The sequence below is a fragment of the Anguilla anguilla genome, chromosome 16 (assembly GCF_013347855.1).
Source record: "Anguilla anguilla isolate fAngAng1 chromosome 16, fAngAng1.pri, whole genome shotgun sequence".
Taxonomy (NCBI): domain Eukaryota; kingdom Metazoa; phylum Chordata; class Actinopteri; order Anguilliformes; family Anguillidae; genus Anguilla; species Anguilla anguilla.
Genome location: NC_049216.1, coordinates 33,632,734 through 33,660,650, shown reverse-complemented (window position 1 = coordinate 33,660,650; position 27,917 = coordinate 33,632,734). Strand labels below are relative to the sequence as shown.

At 46.2% G+C, this 27,917-nt stretch overlaps 1 protein-coding gene across 2 annotated transcripts; it reads left to right on the top strand.

Moving 5' to 3' along the window:
* The first annotated feature begins 128 nt into the window (after window positions 1–128).
* chka (choline kinase alpha) lies at window positions 129–27,582 on the top strand. Of its 2 annotated transcripts, XM_035395586.1 has the most exons (12): window positions 129–640; window positions 4,667–4,775; window positions 9,143–9,196; window positions 15,810–15,923; window positions 16,825–16,958; window positions 18,515–18,619; window positions 20,272–20,330; window positions 20,571–20,658; window positions 22,692–22,800; window positions 22,929–23,035; window positions 24,102–24,183; window positions 24,911–27,582. In XM_035395586.1, the coding sequence occupies exons 1-12, from the start codon at window positions 405–407 to the stop codon at window positions 24,968–24,970; spliced, it is 1,257 nt and encodes a 418-aa protein (XP_035251477.1). In that variant the 5' UTR covers window positions 129–404; the 3' UTR covers window positions 24,971–27,582. The 2 variants fall into 2 exon arrangements, with proteins under 2 accessions (XP_035251477.1, XP_035251478.1); XM_035395587.1 differs by lacking the exon at window positions 9,143–9,196.
* Window positions 27,583–27,917: the final 335 nt, after the last annotated feature.

Genomic DNA, 27,917 nt, shown 5'->3' with positions numbered 1-27,917 from the left:
TTGCCTTTCTAACGCTATGTTAGCCTATTTTGATTTCAGGGCTGAGCCTCGTGCAGACCAATCAGAGACCCGAAAAGGCGTGGTCCGGTGACGTGTTAGGTTACAAACCCACTTCATTGCCGCAAATTATGCAGTCTGGCACATACTTCGTCTCATACAGTCAGGGCATCATCCGGTGTATGGTGCTGTGCAGAACCACTGCTATATCAACGTGTTGCCATTGAAATACCTCATTTTGAGAACGGAAGAGCACATACGCATACAACAGTGTAGCCTATTACCGTTATTTTTCTTAAAAAGGTGTTGCAAGTTATACGAATTTCATTCAGCTTCTTAAAAGTAGCTTTTGCGGTTTTTAGTTTCAGTTAAATTCGGGAAGCGTTATTGCCCTTTCAAAAGCAAAAATGAAAACCAAGTTCATAAATGGGGTATCATCGTCCCCTTCGATGTCCCTTGGCTTGCTGGTCTCCGAAAACGAACTGCACGTCCAGCCCGACACTGAACCTGAATGCAAAGATGTAGTTCGGCCTGAGGAACCCGATCAGCAGACCAAACACAAGGCGTATTTGTGGTGCAAAGAATTTCTTCACGGTGCGTGGAAACTGTTGCATGAAGAGGATTTTCAAATCAGCATTATAAGGTGTGTGCACATGATATCTATTTCTTTGCTTGAATTCATAAACACAATCGATTTATTCAACGTCATTGAAGACAAATACAGACAAGTTTCAATCTAAACTGCGTAGGCTGGCTAGGTTGCTATGGTAGTAGTCTAGTGCCATTTGTTCTCCGCGGCAAACATAATGGTTCATCTGTCATATTAAATCGTGTTTGGTATGAAGAATTTGCGTACATGTTTAGCTATATGAAGGAGATCCTAGCAGCACGCACAATGTAATGTGATTTATTTGCTCTGTAATTACAGATTGTTGAATTTTTTTTTTTTTTTTTTTTGGCGAATCAAATTTTTTTTTTTTTTTTTTCAGTTTATGGTGAATCTCCACCCTCAGTGTAATTGCTCATCACTGACAGTCAACTTAACGCGTTACGTTACGTGGTAGTAAACTATGCAGCGCTGATGCGAATGGAATGTTTCTCGGTAGCTGACTGAAATAAATGCCTGAATTCCTGTCTGATAAACGCGCACACCCAAATTATCGATAGCATGTTCAAAAAAAAAAAAAAAATTTGATTCGCCAAAAAAAAAAAAAAATCCGATAGGCTCACACAGGAGCTGCTCTAAATCAGTCGATCAATCAGTCAATCAACCAATCAAGCTTTTATATAGCGCCTTTGTGCAGGATTGCAATACACAGTAAAATAAATAAATAAATAAAAATGAAAGAATACAATAAAAAGGGCATTAAATAGTGAAATTGGTGGAACAGAGAGATCAATCAAACGAGAGTAGATTAAAATAAAATAGATTACTAAAAAAACAAAAAACTAGATAAAACAAATCCAAACAAGGTTGGATTCGTTAAGGTTGTAGTAAAATGTACACTTATGCAAATAATAAACTAAGAAGGTATGTCATGAGACTGTGTTTAAAAGTGTTTACAGATCGTGAAGCTTCCAGGTCCTCGGGCAGGCTGTTCCAGAGGACCGTAGGCTCTGAAAGTTTCCTCCCCAGTACCTCTTAGACCTGACCTGTAGAACAACTAAAGATCTGCGGCAGAGGGACATGCCTTAAGATAATATTTGACATGTATTCAGGTGCTTGTCCATTGAGTGATTTGAACACCAATAAAAGAATCCTAAAATCTATACTAAAACGAATAGGCAGCTAATGAAGGGACGTTGAGACAGGTGTAATGTGTGTTCTCCACCTGGTCTTGGTCAGCATACGCGCTGCTACATTTTAAATGATCTGCTGTTTATCTTGGGGGGCGACATAGCTCAGGAGGTAAGACCGATTGTCTGGCAGTCGGAGGGTTGCCGGTTCAAACCCCACCCTGGGTGTGTTCAAGTGTCCTTGAGCAAGACACCTAACTCCTAAACTGCTCTGGTGAATGAGAGGCATCAATTGTAAAGCGCTTTGGATAAAAGCGCTATATAGCTAAATGCAGTCCATTTACCATATCTAAAGCAGTGGTAACCAACCCAGTTCCTGGAGATCGGTCTTCTTTTCAACTCTAATTAACTTCCTGTGCATTTCGCAATCATCAACAGCAAAATGATGCCTAGCAGTTACAAGGGGACGGGCTCAAGAACAGGGGTTCACACAGAATTCTTTATATCTGACGATATCTGACTTTTTGTAATGCAAACTCTTCGCATTTTGATCTGGAGCCACTATTCAGTCATAATTCAGCCATTACAGCCAACTAATTTTTCTGTACGCTTTTTCATGAAATATATATACACATGCACAAATACTGTACACGAACACACACATGCACAGGAGTAGCCTGGGTAAGACTAAGACTGGGTCCCCATAAAGCTGTCACACTCCCAGTGTTGGTATGCTTGGACGGAGTGTAAAACAGTGGGTAAGGAACTGGGCTTGTAACCGAAAGGTCGTAGGTTCGATTCCCTGGTAGGACACTTCTGTTGTACCCTTGAGCAAGGTACTTAACCGAAATTGCTTCAGTATATATCCAACTGTATAAATGGATACAATGTAAAATGCTATGTGAAAGTTGTGTAAGTGGCTCTGGATAAGAGCGTCTGCTAAATGCCTGTAATGTAATGCTTGGGTGTGGTCATCAGAGTCGTCTGCCGGTGTTGTTTTGGGCCACGTCATTAACGTGGACGACATTTTTTAATTGTGGAGTGATTCACAGGGTGCAAATAGCATTTTTTAATATTACTGTCCTTGCGCTAGTTGCCCGGTCCATGATCGCTGCTGGCAACCACCCCCCCCCCCCCCCCCCCCCCGGGTTCATCCTTGTTCGTGCTGGGTCGCAGCCTAGGCTGCTGGGTCGCCGTTGTCAGGCTGCCGGGTCTCGGGCCCAAGAGCACCAGGGGGGCGAGTGCCGAGGGTCCCAAACGATCAGCGGCCTCCTCCAGAAGCTCCCGATCGAACGCAAGCGAAGGCCGAGACGGCCCCAAATTGTAGAGCGGGGGGCTACCCAAGGTCCTGGAGACCTACTGCCCTTTTCGTGCTCTGACAGAGTCACACCTCCTTCAACAGCAAGGAGATCTCACTGAAGTGCAAACGTGTAGGACCGGGGCGTGCCAAAGTTTGCGGTCGAAATGAAAGTGGAGCTCCTGGAACCGAGCTGGGATGCCCTGCGGTTGACTGGTTAATAATAGAGGTACTTTATTGACCTCTCCCATGCATGAATTGAATCGTTGAAAGAAAGGCAGCGCAGCACAACAGAGGGTAATCCAGGCGAATGGGACGCACACTGCGCATTTCCACCGTCCACAGCACCTGATCTGGGCTACCTGTCTCAATTACTCACTCGTGGTTTTTACAAAGCTGCACAGTACCTCCATCAATAAAATATCCTCATGCCATATTAAAGTGCGTGACCAGCCTGATATATGTAACTTAAAAAGGTGCCTTTAAAACCATGAAATCATGCCGATCGCACTCATCACAAACCCAAATACGCTCGTTTAGGTACTCGATCATACGAGTCCTCCGTCTCTGAAGGAGGTCGGGGGGAGCGTGGGCGTCCCACTTTTGTTTTTCGCGCGGCGTCCGGTCGGTCGCTCGGTCCGTCGGCTTCTCCTTCCCTTTCCCGGCTCCGAACGCGGCCTTCCGGCTTCCCGCTCGGAGTTCCGACCGTGGCATTCCGGCTTCCGGCGGGAACGTCGGGAACGTTCCCGGAGAAGCGAGTCGGGCTGGCGCGCTGTGAAGCGAGGAGCGTCGCGGGAACTCTGAGCGCGTTCTGCTGCTGACGAGAGCGTCACGGGTTGTGACTTTAAAAACGCAGAAAGCCGTTGGCGCAGAATGAGATATTTTTTTGTTGTGCTGTGCTGTTATCGTGGCTCATTAGCACAGGGGGTATCGGCAGGACGACGGGAACACCGTGTGGCCTAGGGGACACGGGGACTGATTTCCCAGGTGGGGTGCTGCCCTTGTTTACCTGGAGAGAGGTACTCGGCCTGAATGGCTTCACTGTGCGAACTGATGAGCTAGTATTAAAAAACAAAACGATGTCCTTTTCATCGCTGGCGGTAAAAGCGTCTCAAACGTATGAAAATATCCGGTTGTGGGTGTGTGTGTGTGTCTGGGACAGAGGTGGCTGTGGAAGCCAGCCTTCTGCCCTGAGTGTGTCGCACAGTCACTCCAGAATTAATTCGGCACCAATCGCTTTACTTTATGGCATTGTGAGGTGGGGGGTTGGGGGTGGTTTTGTTTTGTTTTCTGGGGTTTGCAGTGTCATTGCATGCGTTTGTATGTCATTGCACTGTAAAATGCTATGCAAGTCGTTCTGGATAAGAGCGTCTGCTAAATGCCTGTAATGTAATGTAATGTTTGTGTTTGGCTGTAATGTAATGTAGTTTACTGTAATGCAATGTAATGTTTGTGTAGTGTAATGTTAATGTAGTTTACTTGTAATGTAATGTTTCTTATGTAATGTTTGTGTTTGGCTGTAATGTAATGTAATGTAGTTTAATGTAATGTTTGTGTTTGGCTGTAATGTAATGTAGTTTAATGTAATGTAATGTTAATGTAATGCAATGTAATGTTGGTGTCTGGCTGTTGCAGGGGAGGATTAAGCAACATGCTGTTCCTCTGCGCCTTGCCGGATGGCGCTGCCAGCGTGGCGGATGAGCCCAGGGAGATTCTCCTGCGTCTGTATGGCGCCATCCTGCAGGTGTGTTCCGCCAACTCCCCCCACCCCCCCGGGGTTTTAAACTGTGCCCGTTTAATCTAGGTGTGACCCGCCCAGCTGCCCACTGCAACTCAACCTTTCTAGCAGGTATACAGTATATATGGTGTCTTCTTTCCGAGTCCCTGACAGCCAGATGTCTTGGGCTGGAGTGTGCTAAGTGTGTGCTAAGTGTGTGCTAAGAGGGACGTAGCCTCTGCAGTTAGCAGTGGAGACTTGTGCTCTGTTGCCACCTCAGTCCCAAAAGAGTCTTATGCCTCTCCTGTCCGAAGGGCCAACCCAAAAAAAAACAGGCTTTGGTTTGGCATGATTTTACCCCCTTCTCCTGCTGATCCTAGTTTAACTAAGTTTGAAATCAGCCGGGAACCCAGAATCTGATGAATGGGGTTGGTATGTCAGGGGGGTCCAATTGAAATCTTAGATATGTTTTCTACTTTTTTCCTGTGAACTTTTAATACTGTAATGTGCTTATTGAACTGCAGTACCCACCTTCTCTCCCTCCCCATTAGAAGTTTACATGACATTGTCCACCCTATCTCAGGATGTGTACAGTAATAATTGACACAGTGACCCACATGCTTGTTTTAAGGAGTTAGGATGCCAGGAAGTGTTCCACGTCAGAGGCTCCACCTGTGACTCGTGGTAATTAGTCATGATGATGTGTACTGGTCTGGGTAGTCGGTGGTGTCATCCCTTAAATCCCTATTACTGAAACAAGGCTGTCTAACCAAATTTCCATTGTTGTCATTCACTGCCATTTTGTGTCGTGTGGCCCTGGCAGCCCCCACCCCCTCCCCCCCCAAAAAAATGTAAATAAAAAAAACAAAAACCTGATAGTTTGTTTATAAGAGAAAGAGTCTATGAGGTGCCTGTTGGGGCAAAGGCTTTTTGTGAAATGCATTCCTCCTTTTGAAAGTTGTGTGTGATTAGATTAGATTAGATTAGAAAACTTTAATGTCCTCAGAGTGGCAATTCGTTGTAGTAGGAGAATTAACTTTCATTTCACCTCCTCCTTAAAGGCTGTAGTGTTGTCTCAGGAGGCAATCTGGACTTTTTAAATGGGGATGAAGCCCTTTAAAAAAAAATAAAATAAATAAAAACGAATGAAAATGAATCACCAGAACAGACAGAGAGCGATTTACTAACTAACTGACCTATTCATTCCTTTTTATTTTTTTGCCGGGCACTCTGGCGCTCTGTGCGTTGGTGTGCCGGCTGTGCCTGTGCGTGTTGAGTGTGCGTGTTGAGTGCGCGTGTTGAGTGTGCGTGGGGGCAGTGATGTTCCACCTTGGATGTACATGCGTGTGTTTTTTGCCGTAGGCCTTCCGAAAAAGGGGCGTGCCCATGAGCACTCTCGTTTCCATGTGATACGGCCGTACCCCACACGGTATAGTATGAGATCTCTGCAGTCACAGCATTGTCTTCAAGTTTTTTTTAAAAAAGTAGACGCACACAGAGCACCTGCCGAAATCTCTATGCTATTCGCCCCGAACCCAACAAAGGGTTAATTTAACGATAGGTATCCATTTCTATCTTATTTTATCTTGCTTAATGTTCCCTCCACCAATGAAATGCACCGTTTTCGTTCTACTACACTTATTTTGTGTGTTGACGTTTGACCTGTACGCTCCAATATTTTTACGAAATGCCGTGTAATTATTGTAACTCAAACTCAAAGTTATTAAATAAACATGACATTGCTTTGGATTTTATAGTAAATCATTTTAATCTTTGGTAGTAATATCTACATTTAATTAGCTGATTCTGAGTTTTAGGAAATTTGTGGTTAAAAAAAAAAAAAAGGGCCTTTCTTTTGATAATTGTCTACCTCTAGGTAATCGAAAACGGAGTTTAAAAAAAAAAAAAAAAGAACTGGGCGGCACACCCAATTATCAAACACCGTCATGTATGTCTGACAAACACCTGAGTTTCCTCCCTATCCCTTCATTCCCAATGAAGTGTACCACACCCACTGACAAACATCTATTTGTCATACTGTTTAAACAACAACCGTGCTCTTCCAGTGCGGTTTTGGTGTATTGTGATGGCACCTACTACTACGTTGTTTGTTTCCCAGATAAGATACCGCCCTCAGCACTGTTTGGTGAAATCCGATGACTGCATTCCAGAAGAGGGAGATAAGCCTCAAATCTCCTCCAAAAAGGGACATCCGGAAACTGCAAAAAAAAAAAAACAAATTAATAAAAGAATTAGATTTTATGTGATGTACGCACATTACGTACGTACGTACATAATGCTTGCGACAAAGATATATATATTTGGCTCTGTACTTCAGTTTTATATTTGTAATCAAATAAGTGTGGTTGAAGTGCACATTCTCAGCTTTTATTTAAGGGTACTTTTATACACTTTGGTTTCACCATGTAGAAATTATACAGCCCCACCATATCAGGGCACCATAATGTTTGGGACATATTAATGTTTACTACTTTGTTGCGTTTCACCAAGTGCTGAGTATCTTCTCTGGTGATGCTCTGCCAGGCCTGTACTGCAGCCATCTTCAGCTCTTGCTTATTTTGGAGCAATGCAGGTTAAGGACCTTGCTCAAGGGTACAACGGCAGTGTCCTACCGGGGAATCGAACCTGCAACCTTTTGGTTACAAGACCAACACCTTAGCCGTTACGCTACACTGCCGCTTGTTTTCAATCTTGGGCAGTTCGTTTGGCCTCCACACTTTGCTCTTGCCATTACTCTGATGCAAATTAGTCTTGGTCTCATGATTAGATTAGATTAGATTATACTAGATTCAACTTTATTGTCGTTGCACAGAGTACACGTACTGAGACAACGAAATGCAGTTAGCATCTAACCAGAAGTGCTAAAGAAGCAGTAAAGTGCAGTAAGGTGTATGTACACATGTATAATATAAATATAGAATATGGAATATGAAAAGCTAAGGTATATACAGTATGAAAGTGATATGTATGTCAACAAGACCTTTTTCTTATTTCACAGCCTCATAATGGCTTCCTTAGCTTTCATTGGCACAACTCTGGTCCTTATGCTGTGAAACACCAATAACAGACTCCAAAGGCAATGAAAAGCCTTGAATCAAGACAAGATACTGAGAGCTCTCCTATACCTGCACTAAGGAAGCAATTGAACACACCTTATCAGAAACATCTGTAAAGCCATTTGTCCCAAACATTATGGTGCTCTGAAATGTATAAAAAGTGCTGTAATTTCTGCATGATAAAAACCAAAATGTATTTTAAAAAAGACCCGTAAAGAACAGCTGAGAATCTGCACCTTAACCACACGTGAATGGTTTGACTACAAATCTAAAATGTTAATCTAAAAGTGCAGAGCAATTTCAAAGGGAAAAAAAGGATATATATATGCAAATGCAAACACACGTGCAAACGCACGTGTACTCGCACACACACGCACTCGCACACACACACACACACAGAACATAATGGGCCGGCTTCAACAATGACGATCCACGGAAAATGTCTTTTATTGTTAGCTTTCTTTGTGCAGTCGTGGCACGGAGAAAAGACACATGGTGTACTTCTCCAAGGTAACCACACCTCAGTTAATCCAACGCTTTATTTATCTTAAACGGATAATGGATTTCCATGCTGTATCAGTAGCGATTAGTCTGCAATTAGTCTAGACTGGACATCAGCTGTGGAATAAACGGACCGGGACGTGGTCTTCGTAATTACCTCACTATAAATTTGGTACAATAAACTGCTTTGCCTTGTCTACAGAGGAATTGTAAAACTTCTTTTTAAATAACTTTAATGCGGTTAATAATTTGTTGAGTGACGCAAACACAGTCTTAAATGGGGTCCACCGTTTTATCCTGGAAACGAATGATTGCACGTTTTAGATGTAAACGATGACGCAACACCCGTGTCTTGACGACAGATACATTTTCATACATCAGCACTTAGAAGTTTCTTCAGTTGCCATAGTCATATCTGCAGACCATCAACGCCACTGATACTGCCATGGTTAGAAGGGACAATAATAAATAAGGGGGAATTGCTGTTAGAATTACTTTTTGTCCTCCCCCATTTAAATTTCAAATGAATAAAAAGATCTGCTTCAGAGGAAAAATATTCGTATTCTGTGACTCTTTCCTTGATTTGTCCTCTAAGAACAGTTTTTTGGTTGGGGGACCTCTCTCCCTCTCTGTCTCTATCTCACTTTGTCTCTGTCTCTTATTCTGTCTCTGTCTCTCATTCTTTCTGTGTCTCTCTCTCTCTCACTCTGTCTCTCTCCCTTCCTTTCATTTAGTGATGTGTGAATGTGACTTTGTGCGCAAAGTTGAAATCCAGTGTACTCACTGCCAGTTTCTTGCTCTCTCTTCTGTTGATAGATGTCCTGTAACAAAGGAGAAGCCAAACAGTCAGACACAGGAAATAACTCTGAAGTAAGTAACCAATGGGGAAGAGGGCCTTTCTGTTTGATTTTTTAAGAAAATTTTTAATGCCCCTCAACATGCATAGGGCGGCAGTGTAGCATAGTGGGTAAGGAACTGGGCTTGTAACCGAAAGGTCGCAGGTTCGATTCCTGGGTAGGACACTGCCATTGTAACCCTTGAGCAAGGTACTTAACCTGCATTGCTTCAGTACATATCCAGCTGTATAAATGGTTCAATGTAAAATGCTATGTAAAAAGTTGTGTAAGTCGCTCTGGATGAGAGGGGTGCGAGAAGGGGATCTTGACGGAAGTCTGCGGAATGTTCTCGTCGCGGGCGCGGCTTTGGCTGGCGGAAGCGCCCGTCGCACATTCCGGTTGGGGACAGTGGCACCTCTTACCTCTGCCCTACCAACTTCACCCCACAGCACCGCTGCGTGTGTATTTATAGAGCTCTAGAATATCAGTAAAATATCTCCTGGAAACGGGCAGCAGTCGTTCGTGATAAAGAGCCGTCCAGCGCTGGCGACGTTCGTCCGGGTAACCAGAACGGTGGAAAACTACTGGGCGTGTTTTGTTTTTTGGTTTTTTTAACCCTCAGGCGCACTGACTCATTTGTCCATGTGCACAAAGAGAGCTGTGCCAGTTTACGCTGATGAAAAATTAACCCGCCTTCTGAAGGTCTTTACCTGTTAAATGAATCTCGCTCACATGAACGCCAACAGTGAGATTTGCCATCATGTGTTTGCCGAGTAGAAACCCAGATCCAGAGTAAACTACATATGACATACCAACTGTTCTTGCAGTAGGTTATTTACGGGGAGGGGGGGGGGGCAGTTGTAGTATTTGTGTGTCCTTCTTTAGGCTAGTAGAGCAGGGCTCCTGTGTGGCAGTACAACCGAAACCTAAACATCATTGCTGCTGTTTTTCTTGTGTTGCAATTCTGCTTGGCTAGATTTTATGAGATGAACAGGTCTGTCTGTTCCTTCAGTTTGTGGTGATAGCCATGTACGCCCAGTTCTGTTTGATGACTGTACGTTAGGAGCTTTTTGGTATTACATCAGAAGCCTCTAGGTGTCAAAGAGGAAGCCAGTCTGCAGATGCACAGGACTGTTGAGACAGGTTAATTTGAGAGAGAAATCAGCGGCCTCTGTGGTTTTAGTGAAACGAATGCTTGAAAAAGTAGCTGGAATGCGCTACCCGAAAAAACCCGAATAGAAAAAAACTGTCTTTAAAGCTCCATCTAATGCGCAAAAGAAATGCGATTGTTCATAACATGAAAGGTTATGGAACGATTCCAACTACTGGACGTTACTCTATAACTCGGTCTTATCTATTCTTTGCCCAGATCATGCACCGTTGTAAATCGCTCTGGATAATGAGGTGTCAAATGTATGCTGTAATATTGACCGTCACGATCACAGTCACTCATTTCGTTTTTTTTAATTTTTATATTAGAAATCACAATATTGAATTTATTCCGCATGAGAAGCCCCGAAGAGATTTAAAAAAAATACTTTATGGAGCAAATCGTTTAATTGACCGGATTGTCTGCCGCTGGATGCCAGACAGGATGCACTGTACATACGTTGTATTTTTTTCCCAATCGTTACTTGTTCAGGATTCTACAGTCTGTAGTTCAGGGAGTGCTGGAAGCACAGTTTAAAAGATATCGCGCTCCCTTTTCTGTCCCAGACGCGCGAGTTGCGTAAACAACCGGATACACAGCGGGACGCACCGTCCGCGCTATCCCTGTGATGGTAACCAGTGAGAGCACGCAGTCAATCACGGGGCTTACGAACCGTTTGAGGGGGATTATGACCGTTTCCCGCATGTGGCGCAGTGGAAAAACCCCAGGGCAGCTGCACTTCCGCGGTCACGTGATCTCACTCGAGGCGCACGCTGGCTCGCTCAAGGGCATGTGCAGATGGTGCCTGCGGTACCGTGGGGACACATCAAGCTCGTATTGTACTTTTGAATTTTTTAGATTTTCATTTTTACACTGTACTGTACTTTTATTTGCATTTGGTGCTGTATTTGTATCTCTTTGTTATCATCAACATATCCCCTTTAAAGGCTGGTATGACAACCCTGTAACAGACTGTTAACATTATCTTGTCCCTATGCCAAATTATGTATGGCTTCATACCAGGCTTACTGAGGCAAAGGTTACTGGGTCAACACAATCTTTATTTATGTAGCTATTTATTTTGTAATACCTTAGCGTGGTGGATTTTCATTCAGAAATTTGAGTTTTTATCATTTCAGTTCACTGAATTCAAGTTAGGGGATCCACGTGTCAACGTGACTTATGAGTGGTTGTCACTGTTGATAACATTTCTCTCTCTTTTTTTTTTTTGGCACGACACAAAAGGAATGTCCCGTCCCGCATGGCGTCCTCAAAGGGCTTCCTTCCAGCCTAGAGATTGTTGTGAGCACCTTCCTGTACCAAAGTTAGAAGGGGCACTACTGCCGCGTGCCTGAGGGTTTTGGCCGTGTTTCTAATATGCAGTTATGCGGTGTCGCGGAACTGTGGCATGGGTTGTTTGTGTGTCGGCGAGAGGAAGCGACTTTCTCCTTAAAACGTAAGCGGCGCCGCGCCCCACCCCCCCGCCCCGCCCCGGTCGTCCTGCTGCAGCTGGGCCTTCGGCTCCTGAGCCCAGCGATCCCGTATTTTAATTTTTTCGCGATTGCGCAAGCGGTTGTGAGACGCAGCTTGCGAAACATCCGTCACGTCCAGGACAATGAATCGCCCGCGGGCACGCTGGCGTTGTTCTCCGGGAACAGCATGTGACAGAGACAGTGCCCGGCGTTGCCAAAAATATTTCCGAGCTTGTAGAGAGGACGGCGCTACTGTCAGGATTAGCCAGGAGTATCGAGTATAAATCTAAGGAGATCATCCAAGGACTCACCCTATACAATACCCTTGTCAGACCACACTTGGGAGTATTGTGTGCAGTTCTGGGGACCGTACTACAGGAAAGATATAGAGGCTCTGGAAAAGGTCCAAAGATGGGCAACCAGATTGATTCCGGGTATAAAAGACAAGTGTTATGAGGAAAGGCTTGAGATGCTTGGACTTTTCAAGCTTATTAAAAGGAGACTTATGGGGGATTTGATTGAGGCTTTTAAATTTATTAAAGGGATTAAGAAAGTTAACTACAGGAAATATATTTTCATACAGAGAGTGGTCAATGTGTGGAATAGCTTGCCTGGACATGTAGTGGAGGCAGAAACACTGTGGGGTATTCTAGGCCCGGCTTGATACAGTGTTAGATACTATCTAGCTTTTAGGTAAACTAAGCATTAAGTACAGTTAAGTGGTAGGAATAGACGAGCAGTGTTGGGCTGAATGGCCTGTTCTCGTCTTACGTTATGTTATGTTATGTCAGTTATGTACAGCTAAATGGGGCCACACATTCTTCATCACCCTGTAGTCACACACAGCATATATTTCTATGTATTTTTTGAGTTTTTATTTTTTTAATTTGTAAATTTTTTTGTTTTTTTTTGAGGGCCACCCTAAAAACAGGTGTCCCTCAGCTGGTATTTCCTTATCTGTCGTAGACAGCAACGCTTATCTGTGTCTCGGGACTATGGCAGTAATATATGGCCAATAGGTTCATAGATTTTTTTTTTTGTTGTTGGACCCTTCAGCACTGCGGGGACGCATGACCTAAATCATAATTACCTTGCGTCCGATTGGCTGGGGGGGGGGGGGGGGGGTTGATTGGAACATGGTGGGGAGGGGGCAGGCGGGGGCTGAGATGACCTGGGTGGGATGACGGCTGGCGTCATGGATTCGAGGTCAGTGGCACCGGACCTTAGATTCCCGCGCAGATATACAGTTGAATGACCTCTGGTTACATTTGCACGCCGGCGCTGCTGTCCTTGTGTGCGGAGTAAAGTCCGGACCGGATCGGACCCAACCGGACCGGACCGGCCCCAACCGGACCGGACCGGACCGGACTTTACTCCCACCGCCCGCTCGAGTGATGTTCTCCTCAGCGGCGAGTAAGAAAGCGGCAGAGCGCGCCGCGGTCTCTCTCACTGCCACCCCAGCTCTAGGACAGGACGCGGCTGACCTGCGGAAGGGGGCGTGGCCTCTTTCTCCCGGACGCCGTTCACCCCAGGAAGTGCGTTTTGGAAGGGGGGTTTGCCTCGCCCACAGCGTTAGAGAAACCTGAAACCACCGCCGAAAAGCCCAGCATAGGTGAACGGTCGCTTCCGTAAAATGTGTTGCTCCGTCCGCTTTTCCCAGAAGCCTCCCACCAGGAAGTGAGGTGCATAATGGCAGGAAGCAGTTTAAAAAAAAAAAAAGTATTTATTTTTTCAGTTGCACTGTACTTGTCTTAACTTCCTTCATGACGGTCAGTTTGTGGTGTAGTATCAGAACCAGAAGAAGAAGGATATAAAATATGTATTTTTTAAAAATTAAAACACATGGTTAGTTTTATGTTTGCAGACGGATTCGTCCTGTACCTATTTTGAACTTCTTAACCCCCCCCCCCCCTCCCCCTTCATAGGGGTAGAAAAAAAAAAACCAGCAGTGTCATTTTTGTTTAAGCTGGCACAAAGAGCAACTGCCGTTCTTGGCAGGCCAAGCTGTTTGCAGTACAATCGCGGGGCCTGTTCCTGTTCTGTTCCCCTCGCGTGAGTCATCCCCAAGCCTCTGCTTTTGGGTCCTCCTTTAATCCTTCGATTCGGAGGCCCGTGAATGTGCCTGCCCCGTTCTACACGTACAACCCCCCCCCCCCCAAAACACCCCCCCCCCCAGTTCCCACAAGCCTTTTATAGCTTGTTCACTCAGGCTTTTATTTTGGTATCGGGTGATGTGGTGCAGCTTGGCACAAGTATCACTTTCATTCCGTGTATTAGACCAGTCATAAGCCAGAGATGAGTTTTTTTTACGCGCTGTAAGTGTGAAAAACCCTGTAGTTGACAGCATTTAGAAATTCAGGCCGTGTGTTTTTTTTTCGGTTGTTGCTTGGCCTGGGTCATGAACAGGCACATGATAATCTTTCCAAAGACGCAGCCAAGATGCGAATGTTCTCCTGTAAAACTCGGTTTTCAGTAAAAAAAAATGTTGCTGAAATATACCACCATTTATGGGGAAGGGGGGAGGGGTGTTTTTAATATTATGAAAAATAGATGTCCATACTGTTCATACATAAGCACATGCACACACACAGACACACTTTTATCACATTTTATTTAGTTTTTCTTTCACAGTTATTTGTGCACTTTGAGATGTACAATAATAATAATAATAATAATAATAATAAAATACAAGTGAATCCTACTCTTTCTGCATTAAAGTTCACCTCTTGCTTCTTCTCTTCCATCGTAATCTCTGCCAGTGAGATCTGGTTTTGGCCTTTAAAATCCTTAAAGGCAGAACAGCCAATCAGATGGCTCCATCTGTTCAGTGACATGCCAGTGTTCAAATGGAGAGCGTTCCTTTCTCCCTCTCCATGGAAACGGGAACGCCAAGAAGCGCTCCGGACCGGGAATGTCATGTCGGTTCCTCACACCACTAATTCAGCTCAACCCCCCCCCCACCCCCCCCCCTTCCCCTGCCCAGCAACCGCACATGCTGTGGCAATCAGTACTGCCCGTGACGGTGGTTTTTTGGGGATAGTGTTGCTCAGCACTAAAAATTTTATTGAATCTGCAGAAATGAGTGCAGTTTTCCTGACGCGGTTCTCCTCCTTGGCAGGGCACGGGGCCAGAGAGCATTGTGGGCCTGAAAAAGCTTTATTAAATGTGAAGGATCGCGTGCCGGGTTCCTCATTTGGGTTCCTCTTTGGGAACCAGTGCAGGGTTTCCTCTTTTGTGTGAATCTCTGTGTTTGGCGAGTTCTGTCTGAATCCATCTCCACTGCAGCTGAAGCTGATGTGATCTGTGTACAGTGTGACTGTTGCAGCTGAAGCTGATGTGATCTGTGTACAGTGTGACTGCTGCAGCTGAAGCTGATGTGATCTGTGTACAGTGTGACTTTTCAGCTGAAGCTGATGTGATCTGTGTGCAGTGTGACTGTTGCAGCTGAAGCTGGTGTGATCTGTGTACAGTGTGACTGTTGCAGCTGAAGCTGATGTGATCTGTGTACAGTGTGTCTGTTGCAGCGGAAGCTGATGTGTTCTGTGTGCAGTGTGTCTGTTGCAGCTGAAGCTGATGTGATCTGTGTACAGTGTGACTGTTGCAGCTGAAGCTGATGTGATCTGTGTACAGTGTGACTGTTCAGCTGAAGCTGATGTGTTCTGTGTGCAGTGTGTTTGTTGCAGCTGAAGCTGATGTGATCTGTGTACAGTGTGTCTGTTGCAGCTGAAGCTGATGTGATCTGTGTACAGTGTGACTGCTGCAGCTGAAGCTGATGTGATCTGTGTACAGTGTGACTGTTTCAGCTGAAGCTGATGTGATCTGTGTACAGTGTGACTGTTGCAGCTGAAGCTGATATGATCTGTGTGCAGTGTGACTGTTCAGCTGAAGCTGATGTGATCTGTGTACAGTGTGACTGTTGCAGCTGAAGCTGATGTGTTCTGTGTACAGTGTGACTGTTGCAGCTGAAGCTGATGTGATCTGTGTGCAGTATTTCCTGACGTGTCTGTGCTGTGTTATGTCGGCAGGGTACAGAGGCCATGGTGCTGGAGAGCGTGATGTTTGCTATCCTGGCCGAGAGGGAACTGGGGCCCAAACTCTACGGCATCTTCCCCCAGGGCAGGCTGGAGCAATACGTGCCTGTGAGTGACCTGCGTACGTGCGTGTGTGTGCATGTGCACGTGTGCGCGTGTGCGTGCGAGAGAGAGAGAAAGAGATGGTGTATGTGCGTGTGTGTGTGTAGTGTGTGTGTGTGAGATAGAGATGGTGTTGTGTGTGTGTATGTGTGTGAGAGAGAGAGAGAGAGACAGAGAAACAGAGAAACAGAGATGGTGTGTGTGTGAGTGTGTGTATGTGTGTGAGAGAGAGAGAGAAAGAGAGAGAGACAGACAGAGAAACAGAGATGGTGTGTGTGTGAGATAGAGATGGTGTTGTGTGTGTGTATGTGTCTGAGAGAAAGACGGTGTGTGTGTGTGTGTGTGTGTGCGCCCACATGCGCGCGCGCGTGTGTTTTATGGGAAGTGCTCCCACGACGTTGTCTGGTCTTGTTTATGGGGGCTAAAAATAGCCGCGGGCCCTGGTTATATAACCAGGGGAGCTGCCCCAGCCGCGTTTCAGCTGCAACGCGCTCATGTTCAGCGAGCATTAAAGGCTTCCCCTGCCGGATCCGTGTGCTCAGTATGCGCAGATTAGCGGCAAATGCTTTCATGCTTAATTCCCATTGGCTCACTTCAAGCTGGTGAGAATGTGTTTTCCACGTGTCGTTGTGATGGGAAATGGCAGTTTGAGGAGGTCATGTGCTTCAGAACACGTTCCTCTTTTTTCCCTCCCCCCCCCCCCCCCCCCCCAGCCCCAGCGGCTGGTACACAAAAAAGAAAATCCTGAATCGTGCATTTAATAAATCCGCATTCTCGCTACCCCCCCACCCCCCCCACCCCATTGCTTAGAGTCGCTGCCTTTTACCCAGGATGGAATGCGTGTCCCTAGGCAAGTCTGCAGTCTGACCTTTGACCCTCTTTGCCCCCTCCCTGATTGTCTTCACAGAGCAGGAGACTGGACACCAGCGAGCTGGGCATTCCAAGCACGTCGGCCGAAATCGCCCAGAAGATGGCCCGGTTCCACGGCATGAGGATGCCTTTCAACAAAGAGCCAAAATGGCTGTTCGGCACCATGGACAAGTGAGTTTCCCCAAGCGTCGCTGTGTGTTTCGGGGAAACCCCGAGCCGCGGCGAACGAGCAGGGCCCGCTTCTGGCCCCCGGCTCGGCTGCGATTGGCCCGTTTCCGGGCCGGAGCGGAGCGAGAATTTGGGATGACGTCGCTTTTTTTTTTTTTTTTTTTTTCTTGCGGCCACAGAGACGCGGTTTGTTTGTTTTGAGCCAGAGTCATGAGACTCTGCTTTAGTGGAAGTTACGTAGAATGGTTTCAGACGGTGGTAAACATGGTGGCTGGCGGGGGGATTGGGGGGGGCGGGGGTGACTGGTGGAGAGGGGGAACAATAAGTGCTGGAATTTGGAATATGGTCGCTAAGATAATGTTGCATTTATGACCGTTCACAGTGCAGATCTGTTTTTGAGGTGGCTATTGAGCGGAAGAGCGAATGATTATCTTATCGCAGGTACTGGACGGTGTGGGTCGCTGGCTAGCTCGATCAGCTGTCTGAAGTCTGCGTCCCAGTGGGTAACAGGGTTACGCAAGCACCCTGAAAAGTGCTGATAAGGGGGTGTGATGTGGCTTCTGAAGACACCAGTCAGTTAAAAAAGTGTTGTGTTGGAGAGTGAAAGATAATGGTTTTTTTTTTTACTGATTCTGCAGTTTCTCAGGACGCGGAGTTATCCAGTTCAGGATATGAACTGGAATTTTCCCATGACCTTTTTGCTTTTTTTCCGGTCGATAAAACTGGAATCGATTTCCGTAATTTACCGAATTGAAATGAAATAGGCCGTGCAGTGCCTGCTTCACTGTGGCCCACAGGCTACAGCGGAGAACGCGCTACACGCTTACCAAGGGCACTGGCCTCAGAACGGGAGTTGGTCCCCGGGCGCTGCACTGTGGCTGCCCACTGCCCCCTAAGTAACTAGGATGGGTCAAATGCAGAGGACAAATTACCCCACGGGGTTCAATAAAAGTATATCTTCTGTCTTCTTAATGTATCTTCTACACTGCGCACGCTCTTAAGGGTCTGGGAAAGGTGCATTTCTCTTGGCTTTAATTTGTGTTCAGTACCTGTGCTAGCGACGCTTACCGCGCGGCAGAGCTAGCTTACCTGCGTGCTGGTTGGCTCACATGCCAGATTAACTTTAAACGTTAATTTTATTGAGCCGAGTGGGCAATTTAATGTCATATTAACGTCAGCTTGCTCGGTTAATGGAGTGACTCATTTGAGCGTGTTGAACTGATCATTAACTTGAGTGAGAGTGAGAGAGAGAGAGAGTAAAGTGGAATGAAAAGCATTAACGTGGCCTGTCCTTTGGGCCGGCTCGTTATGTTTTATAACTATATATGTAGTGATATAATTATTATAATACGTAATTACAATGTCGTCCTTACGAGGGGCACTATTGTGTTTTGGTGTGTGTGTAGATGGGTGTTGCTATGTGTGTTACTAAGATAATCTCAGTATGATATTTCGTTGTGCTTTCATAGTGTATTGACACCAACCCCCATCCCTCCCCCACCCCCCCCACCTCAACCCCCACCCCATCCCCCTCCCCCGGCTCTTCTCGCCCGCCGCAGGTACCTGAACCAGGTGCTGAGGCTCACCTTCACCAGGGAGTCCCACGTGCGCCAGTTCTCCCAGCTCATGAGCTTCAACCTGCCCCAGGAGATGGAGACGCTCAGGTACACGGAAGCTCCGCCCCCCCCCAGCCCCCCCCCCCCCCCCCCTCAAACCCGCCCCGGCGGCCAGGCCGTGCGGTCGCGCACGCCATCCGCTTACGCGGTTACGCAACAGTCACATGACGCTGTTTTCCACGGACGCGTACGAGCTCCCGCAGAGAGACAAAAGGCCTTTTGTGTGCCCCTGTTTTTGTGTTTTCTCACTCGAGTGGCAAATTAAGAGTCCTGGTAAACCGGGAGAGGGTGAAGTGTATGGAGATCTTAACTGCCGTTAATGGATTCCAGCTTTTATTTGTTTTAATCTTGTTAGCTGAACGAGAGGGCGGATTCTGGGCGGCGCCGTTATTTGCATATTTTCCGCTGTGTTCCTTCATGTTGCGTTCCTGTGGGAAAAGGTTTTTTTTTTTTTTGACACATTCACGCATATAAAAGTTACGCTTCCACTCTGGGTGTCTTGCGCAAAAACTCTCTCATTACTATAAATAACAATGGAAACAATCCTTTCGTCAGCGTCATAAGTGTAAATGTAAAAACTCTTTGTTTAGCCAACTCCAGCATCACGTGTATGCAAGCATTAATAAGTCAGGTGACGCAGGCTACAAAGAATTCAACCGCTGTCACCTGGCAACAGTCCCCACCCCCAATTTTCAGTTTTCACCATACAAAATGGCGTCCAAAACGCCCTGTGCTTGTGTACAAAGAAAAAAAAAAATGTATGAAAAACATTTAGGAAAGGTACTGTAAGTACACAAAGAGTTTGTCCTTTGCCTGTTAAAAACTGGAGAGAAAATATCCAGTTGGCTGCCTTTGACGTTTGTTAATGTCAGATCCTTCTTTGCCAACAGACTTCAAAGATCTGCCCTTAGAGGTTTGGAGGTAGGAGTGGAATAAATTTGTTTGATCAGCGTGATTATGAAAATTATAATGGGGAAAACTTGGTAAAAATAACATCCTCAGCCATACCTGATGGTTTCTATCTGTGAAGTCATTGTGCTCACGGTCACAGTGTATTAAAGACTGAAGTATTTATGTCATCCTCAAACGGAAAAGGTTTTTCATTAAAGGCTCGGTCTCCTGCGCTTCAACTCACGTCATGTACTTCCTCCGACGCCCGTGAGGCAAACTGTACATCGATAAGATGGCCAGACAGCTGAAGCAGTGCATTAGTGAACACAAAAGCTTGTGACTATCCCGTTGCAGTTCACTTTAACGATTGGAAACGCGATCCATCCACGTTGCATTTTTGCTGCATTGAAAAGATCACTAAGGGGCAACTGAGATCATCTGTTGACAAAAAAGGAAGTCTTCTGCATATTTACCCTTCAATGACTCATACCCTGGATATTTACTGACACCCGAGGGTCTAAACGAACGAACTGTGTTTAAAAGTAATGCTGTGAACACTGATACATATTGCTATAATTATTGATGACGGCTATGCGATTTTAAGCAGCCTATGTCACCTGTGTCATTAGATGAACAATAGTATACAGCTGATGTTGGAAATGGCTTAACAAATCTGGTGAGTTTTTTTTTTGTTTTTTGTTTTTTGTAGTTTCATTTAAGATACTGAGGAAGGATTATTGAGGCAGGTAGCTTCGGTAACGTTGCGTCTCTCCTCAGGTAGCTTCGGTTAACGTTGCGTTTCTTCGCAGGTCCTTGCTGGAGTCCACCCGTTCGCCCGTCGTCTTCTGCCACAACGACTGCCAGGAAGGTGAGCCCCTTCTCCCCCTTACTCCTCCTCCTCCTCATCCTCATCCTCGTCCGCGTTCAGAGTTTTTGTGTATTTTCTGCCGTATTGCTAAAGCCTCCAACTGTCAGTGCGACTGAAGGCAGAAGTAGGTCATGGAACAGGAAACGCAGAAACGGGCAGATGCTGATCATTCTGTTCCATTTCAACTCTGCTAACCCCCCCACCACCCCCCCGCCCCATCCCCCACCCCAACCTCTCCAGGTAACATTTTGCTCCTAAACGGACGTGAGAACTTGGATGGACAGAAGCTCATGCTGATTGACTTCGAGTACAGCAGCTACAACTACAGGTGTGTACAAAAACCCCGCCCAGTCCCATTAGTAATAGTTCCGTTGCCCTGGTGACAGGCTGTGACAGGCACCTGCCCTCCCAGCACTGTCCACCGTGCTTCCTGTGGTGTTTCTACGCTGCGGGACGGTGGATGTCCTGCATATTGAGTCTACACCTCTTACCGCTGCGTCACATGATATTTCTCAGCTCCTGCACGTTCGGGTACCGTGATCCGTTTGCTTCCTGCAAGCACTTAAATCCTCAAACATCGCCTTGCACTGAATAAAGCTCGTAGTGTTACATAGCATGACACAGCCTGGACACCCTGACACTGGCGAGATTTGTTACATCACAGCTGGCTCAACATCAACAGCATAAGAATACATAGTGAGGAGAACGGTGCATTTAGTCCATCTAGAACATAAGAACACATAATGAGGAGGACAGGCCATTCAGCCCATGTAGAACATAAGAACACATAATGAGGAGAACAGGCCATTCAGCCCATGTAGAACATAAGAACATAAGAACACATAATGAGGAGAACAGGCCATTCAGCCCATGTAGAACATAAGAACACATAATGAGGAGAACAGGCCATTCAGCCCATGTAGAACATAAGAACACATAATGAGGAGAACAGGCCATTCAGCCCATGTAGAACATAAGAACACATAATGAGGAGAACAGGCCATTCAGCCCATGTAGAACATAAGAACATAAGAACACATAATGAGGAGAACAGGCCATTCAGCCCATGTAGAACACGAGAACGTACGAATGCATAATTAAGAGAACAGTACATTCAGCCCTTCTGAGCTCCTCATCTATGGACTACTTCCACGTGTCACTGAATAACCGGTTTGGAATTGAGGGGGTTTACCTGGCAACAGGTATCAGGTTGCGCAGTATGGGTGTTCTGTGGCTCACCTGGCACACGATCCTCACAGCTCAATACAGGGAGGGGTTTAGATCTAACACTGCAAACCTGGTGCTTGATCTTCTTGCCAAACATTTGCATTTTTTTAAATTGTTTTGGATAGAATTTGCATTAAAGTCATCTTTTGTATTTTCATGTTTGTTAATCGAAACTGGAGCTGTTGGTGCAGGTTTTTGTACTTTTTTTTTTACTGTAGATCTCATTGTCTGTAGATCTCATCGTGACTTTAAGAGAACTCATAGGTTCTCAAGCGGTGTAATATTTACACCCTTCCACTAAAGGGGAGACTGCAGGTTGAGGAATGCCTTTAAGGCCCTGCCAAGCAGTGCAAGGCTTTGACTGCAAGCCAAGACACACACACACACACACACACACACACAAAATGTTTGTCCTTCCCCGACCTCCCAATTTACCAGCGGGGTCCTTCAACCACCCCCACTGCACGTGCTCAGACACAAGATGGGCGGGAGTCATGTTTCACAGAAACTCCCCCCAGGAACTGAACCAAAATATGTCAGGCAGACTCCACCCCCCCCACCATGCATCCTGGTTCCCCACCCCCAGGTCTTCTGCTACACGCCTGTAGATGGTTGGCCATCTGGTTGACTTCTGCCGCGGCGACGGGCGACTTGGCGAGCGGCGTCCGCTATCGTTGCAGCCGATTGGCCCCGGCGCGCTCTGTTCCAGAGGGAGAGAGCGTGGCGCGAGAGCGTCGGCGTCGCTCTCAGGAAACGCGCGGTTAGCATCAGCTGATTTGAGAGGTGGCACTGTTACCGGAGACTGCCTGCGTGTGTCAGTCCTACGCTCCGGAGACCTGCCTGTGTAAAGAGAGAGAGGGAGGGAGGGAGAGAGAGAGAAAGTGAGAGGGAGGGAGGGAGAGAGGGAGAGAGAGAGAGAGTGCAGTCAAGGGAGTCTCTGCAGATGTTGGTATCCTGGCGACTGGCCCAGCAGGCCGCACAGCTGTGTATCGGTTTAGGCCTCAGAGCTGGAGCTGGTCCCCGGGTGCGCTGCACTGTGGCTGCCCCACTGCTCCTGCGCAGCTGGGACGGGTTCGGTGCGTCGGTAAGAGTGCGTCTTATCCTCCTCTTATCCTCGCCTCTCCGTTTTCGCAGAGGGTTTGACATCGGCAACCACTTCTGCGAGTGGATGTACGACTACACCCACGAGAACTTCCCCTTCTTCAAGGCCAGCCCGGAGAACTACCCGACCCGGGCGCAGCAGGTGAGTGCCGGGGTCAGGCTGGTGGGGGGGGGGGGGGGGGGGGGGGGGGAAGGGAAGGGGGGGGGGGCGGGCGGGCTGAGGTCCTCGTCGTCTCACCGTCTGCCCTCTGTCCGTTTGTCCTGCCCCAGCTGCATTACATCGGCGCCTACCTGTCGGAGTACGACAGCGGGTTCGAGGCCCTGAGCGACGCGGATCAGGCCAGGCTGAAGGAGGACGTGATGCTGGAGGTGAACAGGTGAGCACCCCCCCCCCCCCCCCCAAAAAAAAAAAAAAAAAAAAAAAAAAAACAAGGTTTTTGGCATAATGGAGGGGGAAAAAATCAGTTTGGTTCGAAATTGGGTTGTTGGAGCTGTTGGGGCAGGTTTTTGTGCCTTTTGTTTTTAGGCTAGATCTCATTGTAACTAAGAACTGTAATTTTTACACCCTTCCACTGAAGGGGAGGCTGCAGGTTCAGGAATGCCTTTAAGGTCCTGTCAAACAGAGCAAGAACCGCCCCCCCCCCCTGCCCCCCCCCCCCCCTCAGGATGCAAGCGGTTTCCACGAGGCCATGTGCTGTTGTGTAACTGAGGGAAAATGGAAATATGGGCCCCCCACCCCCAGGATTATTTCACAATTTTCTGACAGCAACTTTTACAGTCCCCTTAGGGGCCCAGAAGAGGGAAGCTCTACACTACTGTTGTCTTGATATACTGTTGCATTTTGGGAAAGTGAGTCTTACTGGTAGAGGGAAGACATAAACTGAACTACAAACATAATCACGATGACAATCATGATCATACGCTCCTGCTAGATTAAAGCTTCATAAATCTGATATCGGTTTCTTTAGAAGTATGGGTCCACTTGAAAAGTCCACTTGAAAAATGAACTAACATATTTATGCAAGATTAGGGCATGTGATTTCAATACTGAGGGTATGTAGGTGCAAATATAGATTAATTCTATTCATTCATAGCAGTGCATTCATGTTACTCATTGATACTGTGACTACAGTTTTTCAGGAGAGTTATCATACCTTTCCAAAACCAAGCTGGGGGCAGGTGGAGGTGGCGAATTCTATGCAGATTTTCTGTAGTTCTGCTTCAATATAGGGAAGTGAAATCTGTCATCCTTGCTTGAAATATAATCAAACCCAATCGAGACTTTTAAAAGGAAGCAGCCCCCGGTTCACAATTATACCTGAAGTAGCTTTTCAGAACATTTTGAAGGTTGATCAGTTTGTGTATCATGGCTGAAATTGTACCCCTAATATAATTTTGAAAGCAGGACGTGTGTTGTAACTAAATGCGCTTTTAATTTGGCAGGTTTGCCCTCGCCTCTCACTTCTTCTGGGGTCTGTGGTCCATCATTCAGGCCAGGATATCCGCCATTGAGTTTGGGTACATGGTGAGTGTTTCTCTGCATGGTGCCATTTTGTTGCTGTTTTATTTACTTTTTTTTCTAATCAGTGAAGAATAGTGTGATCTGGGTGAATGAGAAGGGGAATTGTGGATCTTTTTCGCTGATACTCTTTACGGTAATGTACGAGCGCTGTTCCAGTTTTCGTGTTTGCTCTGCCTGATGTCAGGTCAGCCTGTTTGCAAATATTTGGGATGTCAGGGTGACCAGGCAGCCGGGAACGAAAGGAAATGTGTAAATGTGTGCAAATGTGTAAAATCCAAAGGTTCGTTCAGCTGTTTGTTTTCACCACCTCAGATAGTGCTTTTCAAGCATTTTAAAACTTGTTTTGCTGACCAGAACCTCTCGTGGAGTTTGAAGGCACACAATTCACTGCCAGAAAAGGGCATGAAAGTAAAAAAAAAAAAAGAAGGAAAAAGAAAAAAACAGGAAGGGTGACTGTGTGCTCGCACAGGAGCAAGGGTGGCGTCGGTTCCATTTCAGATGCACTCAATTCAGGAAATTCGACTCAATTAAAATGTCGCCCTTAAACTTTATGGACCTTTTTTTTTTTTTTAATTCACAAATTGAATTTTGGTCAATTTCCTGATTTACATGAACTGAGGCAGAGCCACCCCTTCCCCCCCCCCCCTTTTTCCAAAACCCCCCACTCTGAAATTCCCCCCCCCCCCCCCCCCCCCCCCCCCCCCCCCCCGTTTTTCTCTTGTCCCGGCAGGAGTACGCGGCGGCGCGGTTCGAGGCCTACTTCCTGCAGAAGCAGAGGCTGGCGGTGTGAGCGCGTGCGCGCGTGCGGGAGGGACGTCGAGGAGGAGAAGAGGCCACCTGGATTGGACGGCGGTCTTGTCGTTGTGGTGGGGGTGGGGTGGGGGTGCGTGGAGTGGGCTGGAGAGGCTGGCTTGCGGGGGTCCTTTCATTGCCACACTAATCGGCGGGGGAGAGACGCACCCCCCCCCCCCCCTGCTTTTGGGGAAAAGGGGTGCATGGGACCAAAGTCAAACTGAACCTCTTCAACACGGTGGTGTCCTCCCCGCCTTGTGTGCAGTGCTTCTCTGTGTGTTTACAATGACAGCTTCCACTCCATGCTCTTTCATGCAGTCAGGTCCACGGCCTGCGCCCGGGGTATTTTTTGGGGGTGTTTTTATTTATTTTTTTTAATTTTTTTTTTTTTTCATTTCTTCAAGGTCACGAAAAATAGAAATGGGTAAACTTGTACGTTCTCATGGTTTTAGATTACTACTGCTACTACGACTGTACTACTGGGTGTGTGGAGGGAATCGTGTTTTTTTTTTTTTTGTTTTGTTTTGTTTGTTTTTTTTTTTACTTTTAAGTACGGAAAGTATCTTCCAGTAGACAGCGAACACTAATACGCATTCCGCAGAAGCCTTCAGACTGTGTTGCCTACGGACTGCGCTGCTGGGCGCTGCGTCGCAGCTGCACGGCTGCTAGATTAACTGAGCCATAAAATCCTGAAGCTTTCGCAGTCCAAAAGGCTTTGGGCCAACAGACGATTGGAACCGGTCCAAACTGCATCACCCACCGTAAATCAACTGGTCGCATTTAGCTCTCAAGCTTCTGTTTCAGTTGTAGACGTTGGATTCATTCATCAGAGCCCAGTACCCCCCATCCCCCCCCCGCCCCCCAACGCTGAAAATGGCAGAAATGTCTGGTGCAGCATTTTTAGGAGGCTCGCTGTGTACCAGCTGTCAGGAACATCTTGAATACGTCGAATCGCCTGAGCCGTCTGGGTCACTGGACAGGCGGGACTGCTGCAAAGCAAAGGTTCGCGAAGGTTCGGTGGCCTGTTTTTTAAGCCAGGTTATGATTTGGCGTTCCCCCCTAGTGCTGCTCCTGTGTGTTTAGTCACACTGATGCCCCCCCACCCCCCCCCCCCCCCCCCCCACCTCTCCTTGTTTTCTTAAAAGCGAAGGGATGATTTCCCTGCTGGAAATCTGGAATATTTCAATCCTCACGTTCACGCACGTCGTTCACTAGTGCCATTGCATAGCGAGGCTGTGATTTGTGCCACTTACTGTGAGATTTTTATTTTTATTTTTATTTTTAAATGTTTTATCTGAAATGGGGAGGTGCAGAAAGCTGTGTGCAGAGTGAGAGGTGAAATTTTAAGGGCGGGTCGAACCGTCCTGACAACCGTCAGCGGATCGTCAACCGTAGGCATGGTGACCGTCGATGGAAGGACGCGTGATAGGACGGTGAAATCTCCCGTCGTCCAGGGCAGACAGGCCCAGAAGGGACGAGGGAGTTTAGTGTCGGAGGTGCAGACAGTATATGTGTGCAGCAACGCTATGGGCGAAACAGATTAATGCTCTCCTGGAAATGGGACCATTATATCCTGAAAATGTGATTGTGGAGTGAGGAGAATTCTTTATAAAAAATTCTTTATTAAAAGAATTCTTTTTTTTTTTTTTCCTTTTGTTATTTTGAGCATACCCTGGAGAAGAGTGTACTGTAGTTATTTTATTTTTTTGTTAACCATCTATATGGGTATAATTTTAGTTTTGATGGTTATGTTTGTTGTGCTGGTGTGTGATTACTGTGACTTTCTCTTGTTGATGGTGGTCTCACTTCAGCTGAGACTCTCTGAAATTGCATGTATTATTAATAGCACCTTCTAAAACAGTTACTTTTCTATCGTCTTTTTTTATTTTTAAAAAAGGCTTCAATTTCATGGCAGAATAAGCTGTATTCATTTCCTAAAGTGGAAGCTAGCAAAAAAAATAAGTATCTTTTTCTTAATAAGAAAGAGTTTCTCTCTCCTTATTTAATGTAATATGTGGTATGACATACCAAGAATTATTCCTTTTGTTGGATAATATTCACTGGCACAGTTGGGGTTAATGTCAGTTTTCGTATTCAATCTCTCTTCTCTTTCAATTTCAGTTACACCCTCAATTCCACTCCAGTGCGATTTCCATTTTATCCAAATTCCATTGCAATTCTAGTTGCCTTTCACTAACCCAAAATGAAAATATGAATTCATTATTTAAAAAATTAATAATGTACTAACTTTGTCAAGACATGAACAATAACAGTAATTTCATCATATGTATATAACGTGCATATATAACATCAGTGGCCAGATGACAAAACTAATGTATAATATATAAAGCTTCAGTCCGGACCTGCATTTTGAATTGACCCCCCCCCCCCCCCCACTTTTACTCTTTTGTGACCCCAATAAGGTATTGATGCTGTGAATGATGAAACTATTATTGGATGTCAACACTGTATAGCTGCTGGGCTGTGGATTCAGAATGTGAGCTGATAGGTTGATGAACCTACTGCTGCGATGTCAGCAGCCTACGTGCTGCACCATATGATGCTTTCTGCAAGTTCTGCAATAAATAAAAAAATATGCAAATAAAACGTTGGCTCTGGGTGTCTGATGGTTTCTTCACTGCAGACACAGTCAGTGTCTGCTCTGTAGGGAAAACCTCATTCGCAATTTGTATTGTATGCATTTTAGGCTAAATGGACTGCATTTATACAGCGCTTTGGATAAAAGCCATCCACACACACACACACCCATTCACCCATTCACGCACACACACACACACCAACGGTGAAAGGCTGCCATGCAAGGTATCAATCAGCTCATTGGGAGCAGTTAGTTGAGAGGTATCAATTGTAAAGCGCTTTGGATAAAAGCGCTGTATAAATGCAGTCCATTTACCATTTACCAGTTAGGAGTTAGGTATCTTGCT

What these genes read in the sequence shown, in the direction of transcription:
- chka (XM_035395586.1), top strand. Translation starts at nt 405, where the DNA reads ATGAAAACCAAGTTCATAAATGGGGTATCATCGTCCCCTTCGATGTCC. An exon ending in GGCTGGAGCAATACGTGCCT is followed by an intron (nt 15,924 to 16,824) that starts GTGAGTGACCTG and finishes TTGTCTTCACAG; the next exon opens with AGCAGGAGACTGGACACCAG. An exon ending in CAGGAGATGGAGACGCTCAG is followed by an intron (nt 18,620 to 20,271) that starts GTACACGGAAGC and finishes GTTTCTTCGCAG; the next exon opens with GTCCTTGCTGGAGTCCACCC.